The 17,286-nt window shown below is 48.8% G+C and overlaps 1 protein-coding gene across 1 annotated transcript in view; it reads left to right on the forward strand.

Annotated features, from left to right (window-relative positions):
• GABBR2 (gamma-aminobutyric acid type B receptor subunit 2) overlaps positions 1-17,286 on the forward strand; it is a 351,377-nt gene that overhangs the window by 164,282 nt on the left and 169,809 nt on the right. The window contains exon 4 of the mRNA XM_058694795.1: positions 10,612-10,713. Within this exon, the coding sequence (XP_058550778.1) occupies positions 10,612-10,713 (102 nt within the window). The remainder of the gene's footprint in view (positions 1-10,611; positions 10,714-17,286) is intronic.

Raw genomic sequence — 17,286 nt, forward strand, 5'->3', positions numbered from 1 at the left:
GCTCCCTTTGCAGTGACCTTGGGGCCAGAAGGTGAAGTACATCTCAGACGTGTGCCACGTCCTCCTTGTTGTCACCTTCTGATCTCGATGTCCCACCCCTTGGATGTGCCCAGCTCTGACTTCTCCTCTCTCCCAAACGTCTTGATTGCTTGCTTTGTGTCCCTCATGGATACCTGGAGAGGCCCCAACACGGTCCTCGTAACTGGAGTAGAGGCTCAAGAATCTGAGACATTCCTCAGGGTTCTAGCCCTCCCGCCCACCCCTCCATCTGAGGCCTGACTATCTCCTATAGCAACCCCACCTCTGCTTGCATACCAGCAGCAAGGGGAAGCTCACTCTCCCGCCGGAAGTTCCTTCTATCCTTGTTAGAAAGTTCTCCTCTGAGGGAGCCGAAAGCCACTTCCTGGTGGCTTCCCACACTGGCCCTGGCCATTCCCCTGGGGCCCCGGTGCCACGCTGGCCCCCTAGTCTCAGTGACAGCTTCTCAGGATGTGCAGGCAGGACTTTCTGTCCCTGCAAACCCCCTCCTGTCCCCTCTTTGGTTCCTGGGGTGCCAAGGAGCAGGGGAGGGGCTCTGAACGTCAGGGAGCGAATGTGCCTTCCGCTTCCCCTAGTGCTCTCAGGTACGGTTTGTCTAATATCCCACGTCTTAACTGGGATATCCCTGTTTTAGTAATATCCAAGTAATTCTCTAACTAGTGGCCTGGTCCCACAAGCCTGCTGCAGTTAAAGCAGTGGGTGCTTTGTCACAGGAAGGCTGCCAGGCTCTGACGGCTGATTTCATTCCCCCCATAGCTCAGCGTAGCCTGACTTCTCGGGGCTAGCATTGCAGCAGAAGCAGCAGTCCAAGGGAAGACAGCTGGCCCTGGGGTTTGTGCAGATCCAAGAGGGGGACTTGGGCCTGGTCCCACATCCTCAGGCAGCCTGGAGCTGGGCCCCGAGGGACCCAGATGGAGGGTGTGTGGACTCTCGGGGCAGTTTCTGGTTAGCTAGAGAGAGTGGTCTGCACAGCACCATGCAGTTTAGAGGAGGGGTCACCACTAGCTTGGGAATGAGGGAAGGCATCCCGTAGGAGGAGGTGTTTGAGGATGTGTGGAATTTTAAATTCAGAGCTGATCGTATGCGTTTCCTGTTCTACTGGAACAAATCACCACAATTTGTTATGTTATGGTAACAAAGCTCAGAAGTTCAGGGGCGCCTGGGTGGCTCAGTCGGTTAAGCATCCGACTATTGGTTTCGGCTCATGTCACCATCTCATGGTTTGTGAGTTTGAGCGCCGCATCAGGCTCTGTGCTGACAGTGCAGAGCCTGCTTGGGATTCTCTCTCTTTCCCCTCTCTCTCTCTTCACCTCCCCTGCTCACTCTCCCTGTCTCTCTCTCAAAAATAAATAAACTAAAAAAAAAAAAAAAAGCTCAGAAGTTCAAAATCAAGGTGTGAGCCATACTGGTTGCTTCTGGAGGCTCTGGGGGAGGGTCCGCTCCCTTGCCTTTTCCAGCTGCTAGAGGCCACTTTCACTCCTTGGCTTGTGGCCCCATCCTCCACCTTCAAAGCCAGCAGTGCGGTTTCATCAGACCATCTCTCTCAGACCCCTGCTTCTGTTGCCATGTCTCCTTCTGTAACTGCCTACTTTCCCTTATAAAGACCCCTGTGATTACCCTGGACCCACCTAGATGATCTTAAGTGATCTCCCTATTTCAAGACCCATCACTTAATCCCATCTGCAAAGTGCCCTTTGCCATGTAAAGTAAAGGATTCCAGGAATGAGGATGTGTGCATCTTTTGGGAGGGGCTCTTATTCTGTGTATCACTTAAGCTTCTTTGGAATTTCTAAAACTGTGCAAGGCTGGATGGGGACTTGAGAGCCGGAGGATCCTAGTTCCCTTGCATCAGCTGTCCTACCCGTGTGCAGGTTGGTCTAGGGTGTGCCCCCCCCCCCCGCCCCCGCCCTACAAGGTGTGGTTCTGGAAGGTGGGCCCCTGGGGAGCTCGTGGGGCACCGGGCAGAGGACAATGGCCTGCAGGCTCTTCCCCCTCCCTCTGAAGGACTGCTGTGACAGAGTGATGGTGGTGGTGTCTCCAAGGCAGGAAGGAGATGTCCTGGGCACATCTTGGGCCCAGGAGCCTGTCACTGGTCAGCCGTGCCAGCTGGAGTCCCTGTTCCCAGCTGCCATGTGGGCTGACCAGACGTCACCCAGCAGGTTTGGATGTGAGTGGTTAGGCAGGTTCAGGTCACAGGTCCCCACACCCTGAGCCATAGTGAGGAAAGCAGAGAACTTGCCCCCAGGGAACTCTACCTGCCCTCAGGCCACCAAGTGTGGCCTGAGGGCATCACAGCACTGTCCTGGGGCCAGTTCCTGTTTTCAGGCTGAGGCATCCAGGCCAACCACTGGGCATTTGGCTCATCCCTGTAAGACCGTCTCAAATGTTCTCAGAATGAACTTTAAAATAAAAGTTCAAAGGAGCTCGGAGTGCTGACCCTCTGCCTCTAAGGCTGGACAGACACAGTGCCTCCTGTGTGCACCCCTTCATCCTCTCGTCTGCCTCGGTTTCTGCATGCGGGCACCACACTGGACCCTGGAAAAGAAAACAAAGCCCTTCCCTCGCGGGGCTGCCCTGTTAGTTGAGGAGGCGGACGTGACAGCCCCAGTTCTCATGGTCAGCTCTCTGCGAGCCAGCTCAAAGTCAGCAGCCTGGACTGCTGAGCCTTCCACTGGGGCCCATGGGGCGGATGGCCTCACCTGGGCCTCTGCATCTCATGACACGGCAGCTTCTGGTCCTTCTCTTGTTTTCCTGCTCTTGGTAACTCTGAGAAAGTGAGAAAGACTTATTTCCTGGGGACAGACAAGTGGCTGTTGAGTAGAGGGAAACCTTACCTGTGATGTGAGGCGTAGGCAGGACAGGGAGCCCAGCGGCTGTATGGGATCATGGTTTGGACCCGCAAAGGCCGGGTCCTAAGAGGCCCCAGGTGTATTTGTTTCTGTGGCTGCCACAACAAATCATCAGAAACAGGGTGGCTTAAAGCAACAGAAATTCCTTCTCTCATAGTTCTGGAGCCAAGGGTCTAAAATCAAGGTGTCACCAGGGCCCTGCTCCCGCTAAATGCTCCCTGGGAGGGTCCTTCCTGGCCTTTTCCAGCCTCTGGCGGCTCCAGGTGTTCCTCAGCCTGTGGCCAAATCATTCCAGCATCTGCCTCTGCCTTCAGATGCCTTCTCCCTCATATCTGTGTGTCCCGAATCTTCCTCCGCCTTTCTGTTAGAAGGACACTTACCACGTGATTCAGGGCCCGCCCAGGTAGTCCAGGATGATCTCATCTCAAGATGCTTAAGTTAATTACATCTGCAAAGATGCTTTTTCCAAATAAGGTCACATTCACAGATTCTGCTGTTTAGGACTTGGGCATACCTATTTGGGGGTCACACTGGCTCTGCAGTGTGAACACGCAGGTGTCCCACACACATGTGGTTTTCACATGGACACAGCTGTGCATATACCCCCAGGTATTACCCTGTGCAAGTGCCACATGTGTGCAGTAGAGCTAATACATGTTTACTTGTGTACTTGCCCTTGTGAAAAAAATTTCACTTGTATTCAACTCTGGTTATAGCTTATTAAGAGTTTATATTTCTAGAAATCTGAAAGCTAGATGACTGTGTTTTTTTAAAAGGAACTCTTTCGGGGGGCGCCTGGGTGGTTCAGTTGGTTAAGCATCTGACTTCAGCTCAGGTCATGATCTCACAGTCCGTGGGTTCGAGCCCTGCCTCGGGCTCTGTGCTGACAGCTCAGAGCCTGGAGCCTGCTTCAGATTCTGTGACTCCCTCTCTCTCTGCCCCTCCCCTGCTCCTGCTCTGTCTCTCTGCCTCAAAAATAAATAAAAACATTAAAAAAAATTTTTTTTTAATTTTTAAAAGGAACTCTTTCGGGGTGCCTGGGTGGCTCAGTTGGTTAGGCATCCAACTCTTGATTTTGCCTCAGGTCATAATATCATGGTTCATGAGATTGAGCCCCAAGTTGCTGATAGCACAGAGTCTGCTTGGGATTCTCTCTCTCTCTCTCTCTCTCTCTCTCTCTCTCTCTCTCTGTCAAAAACAAATAAATAAACTTAAAAAAATAATTTAAAAGGAACACTTTCCTCAATGAATGTTCACAAGTTTGGAAAAGTGGAAATACAACCACATGTATGAATTTCTATGGGAACTTAAGTGTATGCCCCAAGTCTTTGAGAAACTTCAGAGCTGCAGAGGGCTACTTCGGCAACTGTAAAATTTAAAAAGTCAGGGTAGGGGTAGGTGGAGTTTTGAAACACTTGTTTTCTTAGAACCACATGCACTGGTGGTGAGAGAAAACTCCCTTCTCTGGTTTCCCAACCAGTTTCTCCTTGCACACGTCTGATGATGGGGAGCTCACTATCTACCAAAGCAGCCTTCTCCATTATTAGGAAGTTTTTTTGGCCTTGGGCTAAAGTTTCTTTTCTTGAACCACTTACCTGTTGGTCCCCTCCTCTGCCGTGGGGGTGCCCAGAACCAGGCTCCCTCTCTTCCACACGAGAGCCCTTCAGAGTTTGAACCCAGCCATCACTTCCTGCCTTCGTCTTCTAGTCTCTGGGCTAATTTTTTAATTAGCTTAAATTAATGGCGGTTTCTGGGGAGCTCCAGGCCCAGTAAAAGTGACCTGAATTATTCAAAGATTTGAGTGTTTCAAATGCCTGTTTATCCTAATTAGCATCTTAACTACAGCGGTGCCCTCTGCCTCTAACGAGCCACATTTTAACATGTTCCATATTTTAATGGATTTTACTTGAATGAACTGTTTAATCAAATGAAGACACATTTCATGAATGAATAGAAGTAAATCTATAATTATACACTTTAGTCAGGTAAGAGGAGTGACATTTTGGCACAATCCAGGGCTATATATAGCGAGTGCATTTGAATGACAAAGTAGGTTACCTCCAGTTCCATAGGAGAGCTGGGAACTCGCTTTGCTCTCAAGTTCATTTTGTAACCTAATTAGAATTTTCAAAGAGTTGTAAAGTGCCTGTGGCGCAGATCTGGTTCTCCCCATCTTTACCTGGATCTCTGCCTTTCTAGATGATTCCTCAGCTGGTGCAGCAGCCTCGTTAGGGAAGGCAGCCAGGGTACTACTGGCCACAGAAGCCGAGTGTCCTAGAGTCTCTGATGCTCTCCATGGCGTCCACTTTGCGTTTCACATCCTCCATCAAAGTCTTCACTGCCTGGGACATGTGGTCAGAATGTGGTAACTTACAGTTATCACAATACGATGCTTTCCTCTTCTGCCTTTACTTACTGTTTCTCTCTTATGCGTTGTCCCCCCTTTCCTTCTGTCCGTTCTTGCTTCTGACATGGTCAGGACCTGCTCGTGGCGCTGGGGACCAGGAATAGAAGGATCTGGGGGTGTAAAATGAGACATAACTATGGGACGGGGCAGGGGAGGGCAGGAGAGGGGTGTGGGAAGGAAGATGGTGCCCTGGACCTGGAGTAAGTGGGGACAGTGACATGGGGGGCTTTCAGGCAGGGGGGCAACTCAGCTGTGAGCCTGACAGTTCTGTTGCTTTTCCCCCTAAAGTGTGCAGTTTCCATCTTTAGCTGCATGTTGGAACCGCCTGGAGGCATCTAAAAATGCTGATGCCTGGGTGCTAGTCCAGAGATTCTAACTGGTTTAGGATGTAGCCAGGGTACCAGTATTTTTAAAGACTCCCCAGGTAGTTCTAATACGCAGTCCAGAGTCTTCAGGTGACTGCAGCCCCAATACCTTGACTACAGCCTCATGGAAGACCCTGAGCCAGAACCACCCAGCTAAGGTGCTCCTGCATTCCTGGCCCATGGCAACTGTGTGAGATAATAAATGTGTCTTGTTTAAAACCACCGAGCTTTGGGATAATTTGTTACACAGCAATAGATGACTGATACAGATGATTAGTTGCCCCAGGTGTACCCCTAAGTGGGTCACTTCACCTCCACCAGTGTCTCTACCTCCAGCCTTCCAGAATCTCTCACCTGGATGGTTGCTGGAGCTGTCTCACTGACCTTCCTCTTCCCCAACTGCCTCTGCCCCTCACTGGCCCCACGGCAGCCTAAATCACGGTTCTGGTCATGTCACCCATCCTCGAAACCTTGTAACGGCTTCTCACTGTGCTTAGGCTCAAGACCAGCATCCTTGATGTAAATTATAAGGCCCTCATGGCCTATTCCTCATTTCATGCCCACGGCCTTCCCCCCTCCCTAGCCCATGCTCTGCTGTAGCCCAGCCTGGCTCTTCTGGCTTTTCACTGCTCTCTTCCACCATGGGACTTTTGCATGTACTGCTGCTCAGCCTGGAAGCCTTCTCCTGCCTAACCTCCTGCCTGGGTCCAACTCCACCGTTACAGCTTCTCCCAGAGCATGAGAGCCCTTGTCTTGGTAGGGACCAGGGTGATCATCTGATTAATGTTTCCCACCTCCACTAGATAGAGGCCCAGGACTGTGAATGGTTTTGCTCACTATCAGAGCCCTAGTACTAACTCACATGGTGCATGGAATAAAGAGATGTCAATATCATGAATGAATGAATGAATGAATGGGAAAATAAATGAGAGACTGGCAAGAACAAGCAGAGCCCTAATCTAGAATAATCAGAGTGCTAGGTAGCTGTCCAGAAAGAGACCTAAGCCCATAGGCCAGGCAGTAACTGCCATCGGCTGTAGCTCCAGCCCCAGAAATGCAGCAGGAGCCCGGATGGAGAGCCTGAGATCTAAGAAGATCTCTAGCCACCTGACATACCTATTCCTCTGGTCTTCTTTTCCTCCAACCTGTCTGCTTCTCCCCCTGCATCTCGCAAGAGGGATAAAGACTGGCTATGTCCCCGAAGCACTCAGTCAGTTGGAGGAGCGAGGCCACTGCGATGGCTTTATTGGAGTGACGAGTCCCTGTCACCCCTTCCCCCACGGCCCCATGACCCAGCTGGGAGGGGGACTGCGTGTATACCTACTGGGCCTGCTGTTCAGACGGCTGATCTGACCTGATGGGGTTTTCTCCATACACACCCTGAGCGGGACTGTCCCCACGGCTCTGGGCTTTTCCCCAGAGCCACTGATTCTGCCTACCTCTTGACTTCTTTCAAGATGGACTATCCTAGAGCTTAAAGTCTGAGTTTAAATGTTAAAATTCTTGGATTTGGATCTTGGATTCCTGAGGCTGCATGGGATCCCTTAGGAGACATTGTTGTCATCCCTTGTAACCTGTACCCTCCCCAGCCCCCTGGGTCTATGGCCTCCCTGAAGGTTCCTAGCCATGCCCCTCTCCATTGAGCCTGAACCACTTTGTCCTTATCCCTCATAAAGGCGACCAGAACTGAGCCCAGCATTTGAGGTGTGGACTGACATGGACAGAGGGACAGAACAGAGGGCAACTGCCACGTCCTTCATTCTAGACATGATGGCCTTCTAAATGTGGCTCCCAGTCCCGCTCACTCTCTTGGCAGTTGCCTTCCTCAGTTAACACATTCTGGTCTTCTAATCAAGAGGGAAATATCTAAGCCATTGGAAACGTTTCTCCCACTATGATCAATGAGTGTTGTAAAACTTACCCTGCTTCCTTTAGGACAGTGGTTTTCAAATTTGAGCATTCATCAGAATTGCCTGGAGGGCTGGGTAAACACAGATTGCTGGACACAGCTTCTGATCCAGTAGGTCTGGGGTGGGGCCTGAGAATTTACATTTCTAACACATTCCCAGGTGATGCTGGTGTTACTGTCCAGGGGCCACATTTTGAGAACCACTGCTTTAGGGATATGCTTTCTGGCACAACTTCATATTCACAGTCTGTACCAGTTCTTGAGGCTGGGGAGGGAAATCAGCAGCTGTTGCCTCCACGCCTAGCTTAGACTTTTTAGTCCTGGGGCTCTGACCCACTGGTTTTCCTGTGTGTCCTTGGAACTCCTTTGGTAGCCTGAGCTCATATCCACTGCTCCAGAAGCAGAGAGAGTTCTCCCTTTAGGTGACCTCTGCCCTGTGGGCTGGCCCCAAGGCTCCAGCTTAGACTCGACCCCTCCTGATTGTTCTTCTCATGGCCCTGCTCATGCCCCTGGCAGTCCTGGCCCTTCCTTCCAGGTAATGGGACAGCCTTCCTCTCTGTCCTATCCACACCCATCCATGCAAATGAGGCCCCCAGTGGGACCCCAACTATACTGGACTGTGTGTGTGTGTGTGTGTGTGTGTGTGTGTGTGTGTTATTTTCTTGGAAATTAAGAGCTATTCTTTTCCCAGAAGAACATATTTTCTGCTTTTATAATGGAGATGAATGAAAAATAGGACCCGCTGTGTAGAAATGCAGTTTATAGCAAGCTGCAAAAAGACATTGGCCCCATTAAACAAGAGATACCTGCAGTTCCAGAAGGAAAAATAAGCGTTTACAAATTTATGTAGTACATCTTTGACCAGTGAACTGAATGGTCCTCCTACCCACACATGAGGGTGTGGATCTTTTTTCCTTATGAGTTACATCAATGATATTATTTCGTTTCCATGCTTTGGTTACTTAAAAAATACCATTTATTACTGATTTCCTCCATTTGCTTTCTCTAAAAGGGTCCATTAGAATAAATACTTGAGCTGAGCTCAGACTTCTTGGTGCTAAAATTATGGTGGCTGATCGCACCACCATCTGTTCTGACCTGTTCTGGCTCATCAGGCTTCCAGAACTGTCCACAGCTGGCAGGCTCCAGAAGAGCCAGCCTGGGAGCATGTGGAGAGCACAGGGCTGGGAGCGACACTTCAGTTTCCTCATTTGTGAAATTAGGGGCAGAATGAGATGACCTCTAGGGTGTTTTCGTTTTGTTTGTTTTGAGTTCTGACTGCCTAAAACATAGTTGATTGGCCATAATTAAACACAGCTTTCATGCACATTCTTATTCACAGATAGATACCCCAAGCCACTGGCTGCCTCGATGCCTTGCCTTAAAAGCCTGGACATGATCATTCATCTTTTTTTTTTTTTTTTAATGTTTGCTTATTTTTGAGAGAGAGAGAGAGAATATGTGAGCAGGGGAGGGGCAGAGAGAGGGGGAGACACAGAATCCCAAGCAGGCTCCAGGCTCTGAGCTGCCAGCACAGAGCCCGACGTGGGACTCAAACTCATAAACCGCGAGGTCATGACCTGAGCTGAAGTCAGACCCTTAACCAGCTGAGCCCCCCAGGAGCCCCCCCCAGCTCTTCATTCCTTTCTAAGGCTGGGTGATGTTCCACTACATGTATACACCACATCTTTATCCCTTTGTTTATCCCTTCATCCATTGATGGACCCTTGGGTTTCTTTCATCGCTTGGCTTTTGTGAAGAATGCTGATGTACAGATATATCTTTAAGACTCTGTTTTCAGTTCTTTTGAGAATGTACCCAGAAGTCGAATGCTGGATCGTGTAGTCATCTGTGTTTGCTTTTTGAGGGACTGCCATACCGTTTTCCACAGTGGCTGTACCATTTTAGGCACTCCGTGTCTCTACATTTTCACCAATGCTCGCTGTCTCCTGTGTTTTGCTAATAGCCATCCTAATGGGTGTGAACAAGAAGTGCTTGTAAGGATCATCTTCTCTTAAGGAAGAGGAAACTGAAGCCCTGAGACAGGGAGGGTCACACAGAGATGCGGCGGTCACAAGCACATCAGTGACAGACCTAGAACCTGGATCCCCCAACCCGCACTTGGTAGTATTTACTGAAACACACAGTCCTGTTTCCACTCTTTATGTCAGACGGTGCTCAGCCGTGGCCACGGGCCAGATACAAACTTCAGATTTCTGTGGTTCAGTCCTCACTTTGTTTTTGTTTTTTAATATTTCAAAATTGTATCAACGTTTTAAAATATGGAACGATCTTATATTTTAAAAAGTCTAGATTTCTGAATTCTCCCTCTGAAATCAGAAAGTCTAGTGACTCGGTCTGGCATTCTGGGGCACAGCATGATGGGAGCAACTGCCATCTTAGATGGGACATCCCGGTCTCCAGTTTGCCACTGTCCCCACCACTCCCTAATATCCTTCCATACATACTGCTTCACACACTGGCTGGACCCAGTGAATCCTGGAGTTTGCAGATCTCTGCTTTCTAAGCATATCCATGTTGGCCATCCTGTGTCAACAGATAGGTAGTTATATGTAACAGCACAGGCTGGTTCCATACCCCCTTGCTCTTTATTCCGCACTGAGTGTCTTGCTGTTTCTTCACCCTAGAAGTGAAATGATATTGCAAGTAAATAATGCAGAATATAAATAAAGATATATGTGAATAGTCTGATTTGGTGACAGTGTGATGAGACAGAGAAACACCAGCAGGAAAGCCCAGAGATTCGGACGCTCATCTTGACTCTCTCCCAGGAAATCTCTGCACCACCTTAGCTAGCCCCTTCCCAGTCTAGCATCCTTGTGCCAGTGTGTCCCTTGCAGGCTGGATCCCCAAGGTCTCACAGGGCCCTCTAGTTTATAATGAAGGGAAAAAAATAACTCCTTTTGCATTGTTGGTGGAGAAAACCACCCCAGTTAAGCTGCTTCCCCAGGACGACGCCTCCGAACAGACTCTTCCTGTGGCTGCCAGCACACCCACCCTCTGCTTTCTCTTTGCTAACAGGTGAGGAATGACCTAACTGGGGTTCTGTATGGTGAGGACATTGAGATTTCGGACACCGAGAGCTTCTCCAATGATCCCTGCACCAGTGTCAAAAAGCTTAAGGTGAGTGCAGCTGGCCACGGCCGGGGGGACAGACCGATGCCTTGCTCCAGGCTTCCCCACATCCCTGACTATGAAAGTGTCTTGGGTTCTGGCTGTTTCATTTCATCCTGGCATTTCACACATGGGGAGAGGCCCCAGGAGCTGGCTCCCCTTGGCTGCCCCCATGCTTGTCCAGCAGTGGCCAAAGGTCTGATTGCTAGGTACATAGTCCTGGAGAGCTTACTGGGTGATTTTGTGTCTCTCAATCGAGACTAAGAGGTAAGCAGGGCGTGAGTTATTACCTTCTTCATTGCAGAGAGGCTGAGAGAGAGGGAGTGTCTTGCCCGAAGCCACAGCAAGGAAGTACAGTTTGTTCGGACTGAATGCCTAGGTTTCTGACCCCTCTTACGACACTCACTCCAGGAACAGAGAGGGCCGACTAGAAGTTTGCCCGGCTGTCAGGGGTCTCTGTCTGCCATTTGTCTCCTCATCCCGCAAGCTCCCTCAAATACCTGGTTTGTGCCAGACCCCCTCCGGGTCTCACAGACACCATCAGGCCTCAGGTTGCTCACAGCTGGGGAGGAAGCCAGTTACCTCTCTGGGGAACAGGAACAGAGGGGCCTAGGAACAGAGGGAGGAAGTGACTCATCCCGCCTGGGGAGAGGGTTCAGACAAGGCTCCAGAGAAGGGACAGCGTCTGCACCTTGCAAATGGATGAATGGGATGGGGACCTGCAGGAGCCCAGCAGGGAAGGAGGAGTGAAGATCAGAGGTCAGGGCGACCATGCTCACCACTCAGCAAGGATCAGCAGGGATTCCACAGAGGCTGGAGTACTGGAGCTGGAAGGCGGTGGGAGCCAGGTTCCGCAAGACTTGAATGCCGAGTTGAGTTTGGTCTTTTATCCAGGGGGCAACGAGGGTGCTGGGGGTTTATAAGCAGGTGCACACAGAGTTAGAGCTGTCACCTTCCTCTTTCCCTCTCCTCCACTCCCTCATGCCCACATTTAGGGCTGCTGGCTTGGAGACCGCAGATGCCAACTGCTAACATGTCCCCTTCCATCTTGGGCAGGTCCCAGGTTACACCAGTCAGAGCAGGTGGCAGTTTCAAGCTCTTGTCTTCCAAAGCCCCCAGTTCACAGATGGGAAGACTGAGGCCCAGAGACAGGGAACGAGGGAAGCAGACACTATGCCTGTGTGTGACATTGCAGCCCTTCAAGCTGCTTCAGATGAGGAAACAGTAGCTTGGGAGGGCCTGCTGGCAGCCAGGTGGCTGGGGCGGGATCTGCCCACGCTGTTCACCCACAGGCTGTGTGGTCTGAGGGTCCAGTCGGGTTGTGGGGTCTGGAGGACCCAGAGTGGTACAGTGCCTGCTCGGCAGGGAACAGCCGGCTGGGCCTGATGCTGTGATGATGTTCTGCCACACAGGGCAGCGTCTCCCCAGGGTGGGCACTTGAAATAGCTTCCTGTGCCTCAGAGGCCCAGCAGAGTTCTTTGGGCTTTAAAGTTTAAAGAGTCTTTGTGTGTAGAGCAGAGGCACTAGTTGAAAGTCTGCAGAGAAATTAGGGAAGGAACTGGGTGCTCTGCTCGTTGACCAACCAGCTCCACCAGAGGTAGGAGTGACATTACCGATGATGGAAATAGCAGCCCACCTGTCCGGGGCCCTGGCGGAGAGCCAGGTGCCAATGCAGAGCCCTTGACCTCCGCTGGCTCATTCGGCCCTCCCCAGAGCCCTAGGACAGAGAGTTTTTGCATCCTGGTATCTCAGATGAGGAACATGAGGCTCAAAGAGGTTAAGGATCGCCCCGAGTCGCCCAGCTGGAAAGCGGTGGGTTGGATTGAAGCCTGGGTCTGGACGACTAGGCGGCCCAGGTCTCTCCACCGCCCCGCACAGCTGCTGCCAGAAAGAATGACAACATCACATAAGCTGGGGGAGGGAGGGGTGCAGAGCCCAGTCTGTCTGTTGGCAAAGGAGTCCTTCTGGGGGAAGCGCTCTTCCCCCACAGACCTGCATGACTCCTTCTCCAGCCTTCTTCTCGTCTTTGCCCAGTTGTTCGCTTTTTCCAGAGGCCTTCCCTGCATGCTTCATTTAGAAGTTAAATCCTTGTCTACTTTCTGTTGATTTTCTCCATTTCACTGACAGACGCCTGTATTCGTTTCCAAGGGCTGCTGTAACAAAGTACCACAAACTAGGTGGCTTAAAGCAAACAGAAATGTATTCTCCCACATTCCGGAGGCTGGAAGGTCAAGGTCAAGGTGTCGGCAAGGCCATGCTGTCTAGAAGGTCGTGGGGCCATCCCGTGCCTTTCTCTTCGCTTCTGGTATTGCCAGCAAGCCTTGGTGCCCCCTGTCCTGAAGCTGCGTTGGCTGCAGTCCCTGCTTCATATGGCATGTTCCCCTTTCCTTTCACATAGTCTTCTTATTAGGACATTAGTCGTGTTGGATTACACGTCTACCCTACTCCAGCATGACCTCATCTTAACTAATTACATCTGCAGAGAAGGTCACGTTCCAAGGTATTGGGGATTCAACGTATCTTTGGGGGCCACAATTCAACCCATCACAACATCTGACCTACCATTCATTTTGCCTAGTCGTTTTATCATCTGTCTCCTCCCGCTGGAACATAAGCTCTAGGAGGCAACAGTTTCTGTCTGTTGTGTTCACTGTTTTGTTCCCCATCACCCAGAATCAAATTAGTTTGAGTGTGTGTAAATAAAATACCAAGTCTGGACAGACAAAGCCAACAGAGAACGCAAGGATAGAATAGAGTAAAGGAATAGAGAGTACTGAGTAAAGGAATACTCAGGAATAGAGTAAAGTAACTTCTGGAAAGCTCGGAGAAAAAGCAAATCTCTGGTTTACTGTGGGATAAGATAGAGAAGGATGTTCAGAGGACAAGGGAGAAAACTAAATACCAAATAGCAGAATTAAAACCTGCATTGGAGGTATTAGAGAGCAGAGTTCATGCCAAGAAAAATGAAGATCAATAGTATGAAGGACAAACTTGAGATATTTCCCAGAATTCAGAGGAAATGGTGAGAGCAATCAATCTAATGAGGGAAGAGAGAATAGTTATGGACACTGGAAAGGGAGATCCTAAGGGAAAACCAGGACAGATGAAACAGAACAAAACTCAAAACAAAACAGGCTCCACACTAGCAGTGAGTGCACCTAGCGCTCGGACTTGGTTTCTAATACCGTTCTGTAGGAAAAGGAACCAGGACTCCTTGGGAAAATGGCTGATTCTAGGACTGGGGCAGGAAATATGCACGATGATCCCGGAGCATCTTCTAGTGCCAGAAAGTAAAGGAGTGCGGCTGAGTGCAAGGGCTCCCAGTGGCCAACGCTGGGACAATTTCAGCAATAAAATAAAATGGTATTGGATTAAAACCCAAAGTATAAAATAAATATCCATGTGTCCATACTGCTGTGAATGATTGAATAAATAAATGGGAAAGATCATGCAAATATCCTATACAGAAGAATTCCAAATAATTTACGTAGATATTTCAGGTTCACGGAGGTAGAGCAGAATGACCCGCTTCTTAAGTGATTTCTTTCCAAAGAGTCCACTGTAGAAAGCAGGGAGAAGAGTGGCTTGATGATGGAAAAATCTAATAAACACGACCTCAGCTGGGTGACCGAGGTCAACATCAATAGCAGTAAGTCACGGTGATAGGCTACACCCTTGATATGAGGGAATGAGAAGGGCAATTTACCTCGGTGGGTCTTCCTTCCCCAAACCCATGCCCTAAGCCTAACCATGAGAAAAACATCAGGCAAATTCTAGTGGAAGCCATTTCCCAAAACACTCCTCAAAACTGTCTAGGTCTTCAGAAATAAGGAATGTCTGAGCCAAAAGGAGCCTATGGAGACATGACAACTAAATATAATGTGTTACCCTGGATGCAATCCAGGGATAGAGCAAGGACATTAGAGAAAAAAAAAAAAACAACAAAAAACTAAGGAAATCTGATTAAAGTATGGGCTTTAGCTAATAATAATCAATATTGGTTTATTAATTATAACAATGTGCCCCACGAACATAAAATATTAATAATAGGGGAACCTGGGTGAGGAACATATGAGAACCTTCTATCTTTGTTATTTTTCTAAAACTATTCTCAAATAAGAAGTTTGTTTTTTAAACAGAAGACAAATTTAAGGGGGCCCAGGAGGGTCCTACTAGATTGGATTGACAAAATTGCTAGTAGTCAACCATTTTTGAAGTACCATATGGACAATTTCATGAGGAAATGTACAATGTGCACACTGTATGTGTGTCTAGCTGGCCTTCCCACATTCTAGCAGAATTGGTGAAAAGAGAGTCATACCAACACACATTTTAGCAAAAGCTTTGAAGTACAAATATAAAGGGGGAAATCTACAAGTATCTAGGCCAGAAGAAAACGAATTTCCCACAAAGGTGCAAAAACCAGGCCACCTCAACTCCTCTGCAGCGTTCAATCCCAGAGACAATGGAACAGCTGGGAGACATTCTCCCATGTGTGTAGCTCATGTGGCATACCAGCCAGGTGCCTTTCTTGAAGTTAATCCTTGAAGTCCTACGTCAGCCAGCCAAGAACATGGCAAACTTCATAGCTGAGGTCATGGCAGAAACTGCTGATCAGGGGCCACCAGAACCCATAGACAGAGAGCTGAGTCTAAATAATTGTTCTAAAATGGTATACAGATGCTGGGACGCCTGGGTGGCTCAGTCGGCTGAGTGTCCGACTTCGGCTCAGGTCATGATCTCGCGGTTTGTGAGTTCGAGTCCTGCATTGGGCTCTGTGCTGACGGCTCAGAGCCTGGAGCCTGCTTCGGTTTCTGTGTCTCCCTCTCTCTCTGCCCCTCCCCTGCTCACTCTCTGTCTCTCCCTCTCTCTCAAAAATAAATAAACATAAAAAAAAATTTTAAATGGTATACAGATGCAAAAGTTCATTTTGAAAGCAAACGTACATATACATAGAGTGCAAAAATACATCTGGTAATAATAATTGAGATGTTAAAATCCATATTCCATTAACGTAACCAAAGAAGTGGGCAAGTAAAAAATATGGGTGGTAACCTCCTGGTCTTAAGTAGCAGAGGGACTCAATAGAGACCATTTTGTTCATGAGTTTCCTAAGGAGAAACATACAAGCTAAAGAAGGCTTTGAATAACTTGATGGTAAATATGCTATAATGCAAATAGAACCCAAAACTTCTGAAGCACAGAAAAGGGAAGCAGGGAAAACCTAGTCCACATACTGAAAAACAGAAAGAAAATGTGAAAACCAGAAAGCATAACATATAATTGTAGACCAAATACAGTCCTTCTGACCGTAAATTCAAAGAGGTCAAACTCCCTATCAAAAGGCAAAGACAGAGAACTGTATTTTTGAAGGACTAACTATAGCTGTTGACAGCAGAGAAAGTGACACAGAAAGGTCAAAGGTAAAAGACCAGCCAAAGGTAGGTCAGGCAAACCCAACCGAAGCAAGAACCCCAGTGTTCATTTGAGACCCAAAGGGAATTCAAGGTACAGGCATTAAACAGGATTAAGGAGAGTCATTCTCTATAGATAGGGGTACAATTCACCATGAGAATAACACAATCATGGACCATTATTGCTCTAAATTACATCTCACTGAAATATATAAAGAAAAGCCTGTTAAAATACAAAGGAGAATTGACAGAAACACAATAGCATTGGGAGCCATAACATTCTCTCAGTCTTGGACAGATCACCCAGGCAAAAATAAGCAAGAACACAGAGGAACCAAATAATGAAATTAATCAGGCTGATTTAGCAGATATGTACCAAAGTTCGCCTAAAGAAAGTCAAGAAAAACCATCTCTGTGTGATGGAGTCCCGAGGCCTTTAAGCTCCTTCCAGGCCTGTTCCGAACATGGGGCTTTAAAGTTAACTGTTGCCAGGCAGGACTGGGCGGGGGCCCGGAGTCTGCCCCTGGGTATTTCCATGGTGCTGGCTCTGAAGCGTTGGGCTGTGAGGGGGAGAGTGCCAGGCTTCCACTGTCCTGCTCTGTTCATTTTGTTTGCTTTCTCTACCTTCCCCGGAGTAGCCTCTAGCCTATCATTCAGGGTTCTGATTCCAGGAAAATCTCCCTAATTTATAAACCAGCCGATTAGCAACCTTAATGCCATCTGCAACATTAACTCCCCCTTGCATGTCACAGACCGTACCTGTAGGTTCTGGAGATTAGGAAATGGACACTTTGGGGGGACCATTTGTCTGCCTATCATAGGAGGACCACAAAAACAGACTTTCGGGTGGACTGCTGCCCCCCGTGCTCCATGAGAGAGGCCTAGTGGGAAGTCCCCCCTCCCCACACCCTATAGGCCAGAATGCTGCTTGGCTCCCGGAAAGTAGAGTTCATATAGGCACCCCGAGGGGATGCAGAGCTACAGAATAAACGTGGTACATTCCAGCAGGCCAGTTTTGCTCAGAAATGTGGGGAGAAACGCATTATTTTTATCTTGAGATAAACATAGGTATGTTATTGGAATGCTAAATGTATGTGAATTTTCAAAATAATAAACTTTCCAGAAATGGCATGCTTTCCCAGTGGGCTGCTATGGGCTATTCCCTCTT

This window comes from Neofelis nebulosa, chromosome 12 (assembly GCF_028018385.1).
Source record: "Neofelis nebulosa isolate mNeoNeb1 chromosome 12, mNeoNeb1.pri, whole genome shotgun sequence".
Classification (NCBI taxonomy): domain Eukaryota; kingdom Metazoa; phylum Chordata; class Mammalia; order Carnivora; family Felidae; genus Neofelis; species Neofelis nebulosa.